Source organism: Sander lucioperca, chromosome 23 (assembly GCF_008315115.2).
Source record: "Sander lucioperca isolate FBNREF2018 chromosome 23, SLUC_FBN_1.2, whole genome shotgun sequence".
Taxonomy (NCBI): domain Eukaryota; kingdom Metazoa; phylum Chordata; class Actinopteri; order Perciformes; family Percidae; genus Sander; species Sander lucioperca.
The window spans coordinates 15,271,896-15,277,383 of record NC_050195.1 but is presented as its reverse complement, the minus strand read 5'-3'; the positions used below and the strand labels follow the sequence as shown (position 1 = coordinate 15,277,383).

General features: G+C 42.6%; 1 protein-coding gene across 7 annotated transcripts in view; it reads right to left on the bottom strand.

Annotated features, from left to right (window-relative positions):
* Positions 1-1,370: 1,370 nt before the first annotated feature.
* chchd7 (coiled-coil-helix-coiled-coil-helix domain containing 7) overlaps positions 1,371-5,488 on the bottom strand; it is a 36,130-nt gene continuing 32,012 nt past the window's right edge. For all 7 annotated transcript variants that reach the window (XM_035998033.1, XM_035998034.1, XM_031307798.2 and 4 more), the window contains one exon: positions 1,371-1,992. In XM_035998033.1, the coding sequence (XP_035853926.1) occupies positions 1,888-1,992 (105 nt within the window). In that variant the 3' untranslated portion in view covers positions 1,371-1,887. The remainder of the gene's footprint in view (positions 1,993-5,488) is intronic.

The following is a 5,488-nucleotide window of genomic DNA, read 5'->3' as shown; positions in this document are numbered from 1 at the left end:
ACAGCATTGTATGTATTGCCCTTAGTAACAGACTTCATTTAAAACACATTTGAAATGTTATCAGCCTTTTCTAATTATCTCAACAACTGTCATAATATATTCATCAAACTTCTAACAACAATATGAACAGCAGTCTTCATACAGCAATATAACAGTAACAATGACTGTCACATGAATAATTATTAAAAACAATTATGGTCACAACTTTAAATAATAACAGTACTTAAATGAACAGCAATATGCACCTGTTGTATTTTAATCCAGGCTGATAACAATAGGGTAAAACCACTGCTGGGTGATCAGAAAAGGCTCCAGGATTAATAAATCCTGACTGTTAGCCTGGTCAGGAGCAGGCTAGCTGTTAGCCTGGCTGTTAGCCTGGTCAGGAGCAGGCTAGCTGCACAGAATAAATCTCCATGGTGATTTATGTGCCTCCACTTTCGTGAAACTGAGTCAAGGCTTAAATCATCCAGGATAACAGATAAATCCCGGCTTAATCCCTTATCTTGGTTTTGTGAAACAGGCCCCTGGTGTGACGAAAAACTTACTCTAATGGGGGATTTTTTTTTTAGGGAGCAAGAAGCATAGTGTTCCATTGTTAAAACCCTCGTAATCACTGCGTAGCTCGGAGGTACTGCGACAAAAGCCCATCTCTAATATCTCCATTTGACCGAGCTGTACCTAAGTTTACAGTTAGAGTAGCCCTCATCATAGCCTACAAAACCATAAGACAGCCAGTAGATGGGGCAATAGTGCTGTCACATGATGCAATGTGACCGTCACCTTTTTTCTTCTTCATCTTCTTCTTTTTTCAAATTACAAGTAGGGAATCCAAAATGATGATTCTCGGGGGATTTTGTGTCTGTCCTGCTGTCACTTTTTCCAATCTTCCCAAAGTAACGTGTGTGTGTGTGTGTGTGTGTCTGTGTGTGTGTGTCAACATGATTATATAACTGATTTCTTTGTCTTCTGTTTTCTCACCGTGATTCAAAAGGACAGAATGGGCCTGCTGGAGAAGGTGACTCCCTTCTCAGCCCAAAAAATGCAAAAAATAAGAAGAAGAATAAACCCACTTTAGCTGTACTTTGTTTCGCTGCTGTTGTTAACTGCCGTGGTTGATTTCCTCTGGCGGTCAGGAGAGGGCATGAGTGGAAAAAGCAACTGCTGCACCATGGCCGTGTTTTGTCCTGAAGGATGAGTTGTTGGGGCCAAGGCATTCCCCCCCCCCCCCCCCCCCACCTGTCCTAACTGTAAGAGAGAGAGATGAGCTTCTTCAGCTCATAGACATGAGGTTTCAGAGAGAGAATGGAGAGGATCTTCTCTTTACTTGAGAGATTAGTTGAAAAATAAATGTTGAATGAAATCCAGTTATTGTTAAATACACTGTTTATTTCAATTACAACGGTCTTTACAACTATTTACAACATGAAGTACATAAGAAGTGAAATAGCAGGGCGTCTGCAGGTCCTTAATAAGTCTTTATAGATATTAGGCCTTATGTGTTTCTATATTTTTGTTCAGCTGTGGTGCTGCTACAATAAAGATCCTGGTGTCATGCGCTGGTGGTGAAGCTTCTCTTTAACAGATTTGGGGCAGCAGTAGTCTGACTGACCGGATGCAGACTGTTGGTATAAAAGCCTGCCGCTGGCCGCCTATTTCAGACGTGTCATTTTCATGTTGTGTCACTTCATGTCACATTGTTATTAACCTCAATAAATAATACATCTTATATCTCGTCTCTCTGTGACTTCCCTCTCTATCCCTTTCATTTTAGAAGTGACCCGTTCCAGATGGTCACTCCCACACGGCCTGAGCCCGAGGACAGGTCAGTCCTTGGCATCAGCAGAAGAATGTCCTCCCAGTGGCTCTGCGTCACCCTGCTGACTCTCAGTATGGTTTGCCCCCGACAGTGGCAAGCATCTCCTGCCTCTCTGCAGCGGTGGGCATGTCGGGCCTCACGCCGTCTCTTCTCCTCTGCAGCATGATGTTGTGCTGCGAGGAAAAACAAACACAAAAAGGATTCATTGGCCTTCATTTAAAAATACTTCACATGACCTGAACGTTTCTGGACGGCTCGGCTCCTAGGAAGCTTTGTGCCGGGGAGAGAGGTTTATGATGGGCTTATGGTTTGTGGAAGACTTAGGTGCCCATATTTGCCAGGGGTTTAGGGGTCCTTCCTCAAAAAAATTGGATGTTTTTCAATAAAAAATAAATAAAAATAAATGCAATTTCACATCATTTTGGACGATTACTATCACCATATGTGTCTAAAACGTTGGAAAAGCTAGAGCAGATAATACATAAATACCACTCAAAAAGCTTAAGAACAAAACTTGTTAAAGAAGTCCAACTACAATCATTAGATTTGAGAAAAGGCTTTTAGTCAGTTTGATGCTTTTTTTTTTTTTTTTTCGCTTTTTTGTTTTGCCACATTTGACATTCATTCAGCTTAGGTGCTGCCAAAATGTTTTTGGGTGCTTTACCTAAGACTTATAATGGAGAAAAACCCTGCATATGTTTATTTGGTCTATAGGTTTATTGTCGATTTTGTTGAATGGTCTGGAATATTGTAGTTACTTTCATCTGTCCTTGATTTTTGTCTGGGTGGGTGGGTGATGTCGGAAGGGGGGCATTTGTTAATGTTGCAAGTTGTACATTTTGTATTTTGTTTAAAAAAAAAAAGTTAATAACAAAAAATAATACTTGTATGACTAGCTGCTACCATTGGTATCCAGTATTATATTTATTATTTATTATTAAACCCTTACAAAGGACACTGGAAGCGGACACAAAGGGTGCAAATCACAGGTTTTCAGCACGATATGATATTATATTGATTCTTTGGACAACGATACGATATTTGCTTTACAAACTGGAGGTGTGAGGTTTATATGGCAGGCAGACAGAGTCTAAAAAAAATAAAAAGATACTATTTGTAGCATTATGGGAATACCGTCATACCGTTCCTAAGGTATGAGCTGCTTTATATGCCTGGTCAAGGACAGAACGTGCAGTTAAGTAATCCCTCTCCCTGCCAGTGTGCAGCGTGTTTAAAAATAAAATACACTGTGTTCACTGGAAAAAAAACGTTTTTTTACCCAGACATTGAAAAAAATTATACATTTTAAAGCTGTAATTGCAATACCGCGATACCGTGTTGTGTTTTTGCTGAAGGTTATCATACCGTCAGAATCTCCAGCCCATGCCTAGTAAAAAGTTGCATCATATAGGGACGCATATAGGAACTAAATCCCTCAGACATAAAATATGTAACATTTCTGACTTCTTTTTAAAGTGCTCATATTATGCTCATTTTCAGGTTCATAATTGTATTTAGAGGTTGTACCAGAATAGGTTTATATGGTTTAATTTTCAGAAAACACCCTATTTTTGTTGTACTGCACATTGCTGCAGCTCCTCTTTTCACCCTGTGTGTTGAGCTCTCTGTTTTAGCTACAGAGTGAGACCTCTCACTTCTGTTCCATCTTTGTTGGGAGTCGCACATGCTCAGTAGCTAGGTAAGGACTACTAGCCAGTCAGAAGCAGAGTATGAGGGCGTGCCCTGACAGTACCTAGGTAAGGACTACTAGCCAGTCAGAATCAGAGTATGATGGCGTGCCCTGACAGTACCTAGGTAAGGACTACTAGCCAGTCAGAAGCAGAGTATGAGGGCGTGCCCTGACAGTACCTAGGTAAGGACTACTAGCCAGTCAGAAGCAGAGTATGAGGGCGTGCCCTGACAGTACCTAGGTGAGGACTACTAGCCAGTCAGAAGCAGAGTATGAGGGCGTGCCCTGACAGTACCTAGGTAAGGACTACTAGCCAGTCAGAAGCAGCGTATGAGGGCGTGCCCTGACAGTACCTAGGTAAGGACTACTAGCCAGTCAGAAGCAGAGTATGAGGGCGTTCCCTGACAGTACCTAGGTAAGGACTACTAGCCAGTCAGAAGCAGAGTATGAGGGCGTGCCCTGACAGTACCTAGGTAAGGACTACTAGCCAGTCAGAAGCAGAGTATGAGGGCGTGCCCTGACAGTACCTAGGTAAGGACTACTAGCCAGTCAGAAGCAGAGTATGAGGGCGTGCCATGCTAGCAGCTAGGTGAGCATTATAAGGTGTGTTCCAAAGTGACCACGTTTGTCTCTGAAGTAAAGGCTGGACTACAATAGAGCTGTTTGGAGCAGTTTGTGAACAGTGTTTTCTGTTGGAGATGGTAAGTCCCTTTGGGGTGACTTTGGGCTTTTTCACTTTGTAAACCTATAACATGCACAAAAAAGATATATAACAGCATAAAGGAAAGAGAAAAAGCCAGAAAGCATAATATGAGCACTTTAAGTAATGGCTTTTTTCATTCCGACATAGGTGTCCATTACATAAATGTTCATTATGTCTTTAATCAGACATGATCATTGCAGAAAAAGCCACAATGCTGCGTGATATTTTGCATTAGAGGTCGACCGATTCATCGGTTTTGCCGATTAATCGGCACCGATAGTTGATTGGTGGAACTATCGTTATTGGCAAAAATCCATACCAATGGTTGCGTCTGTTGCTGGAGCGGCTGAGAAGCACGCGCTGTCATTCATTACACAGTACGCGAGAGCTGAGAAGGGTCTGCTGGCATCATGCATTACAATAGCGGCCTCTAGAGACGAAATAAAAACTATCACTGATGCCTGGGGTGTTTATTTTCGACACGTGTTACTGCGCGCTGCACGGAGAGCACATGCTGTGCGGAGAAGGCTGACATCAGATGCTCGTTTAAAGCATCGACAGTAAAAAGGTATGTATACAGTACATATTAATTTGTTGAATAGATGCTGCATTAGTAGAGAAAGAACAGCACAACAGTATATTTGTTTGCTTTCGAGGCTGAGATGACGCTAAACATTAGTAGTAGGCTAACTTACCTCAAGCGGTTAAAACACTGACAAAAATTAAAGCTGCAAGCAGCGATGGACGGGCCCTCGCTCCTCTGCGCGCGACGGGGTTACCGGCGGTCGCCGCTCCTTGCGACCGTCATTTGCGCGGCACTCAGACACCGCAAATCGTCACCAATGAAAAGGGAACTCCCTGCTGAGTTCAATGATACCTCACACAAGACTCTACCTTAGATGGGTCAGCATTTATGAAAGGGGGCGTGGCTTAAACATAGGGGGGCGGGCAAAACCATCACCAATGAAGAAGCAACTCTCTGCTGAGTTCTTTTGAGCTATGACCAAAAGTCAAATATGGCCTGTAGGTGTCCTCAGGCCTGGACCCTTGTCAATTGTGAGAAATTTCAGGCAGATACGACAACGTACACTCAAGTTACAACAACTTCTTTGTTCATCGCTAAACACTCAAAATGGCCGCCACGCCACGCCCACACCGTCAGACGAAAAGCTTTTTCCAGCTTCGCCTCCTGGCTAAAGTTAAGCCTTTCCTCAACAGGCACGATCTAGAAAAGGCAATTCATGCCTTTATTAGTTCTAGGTTGGATTATTGTAAT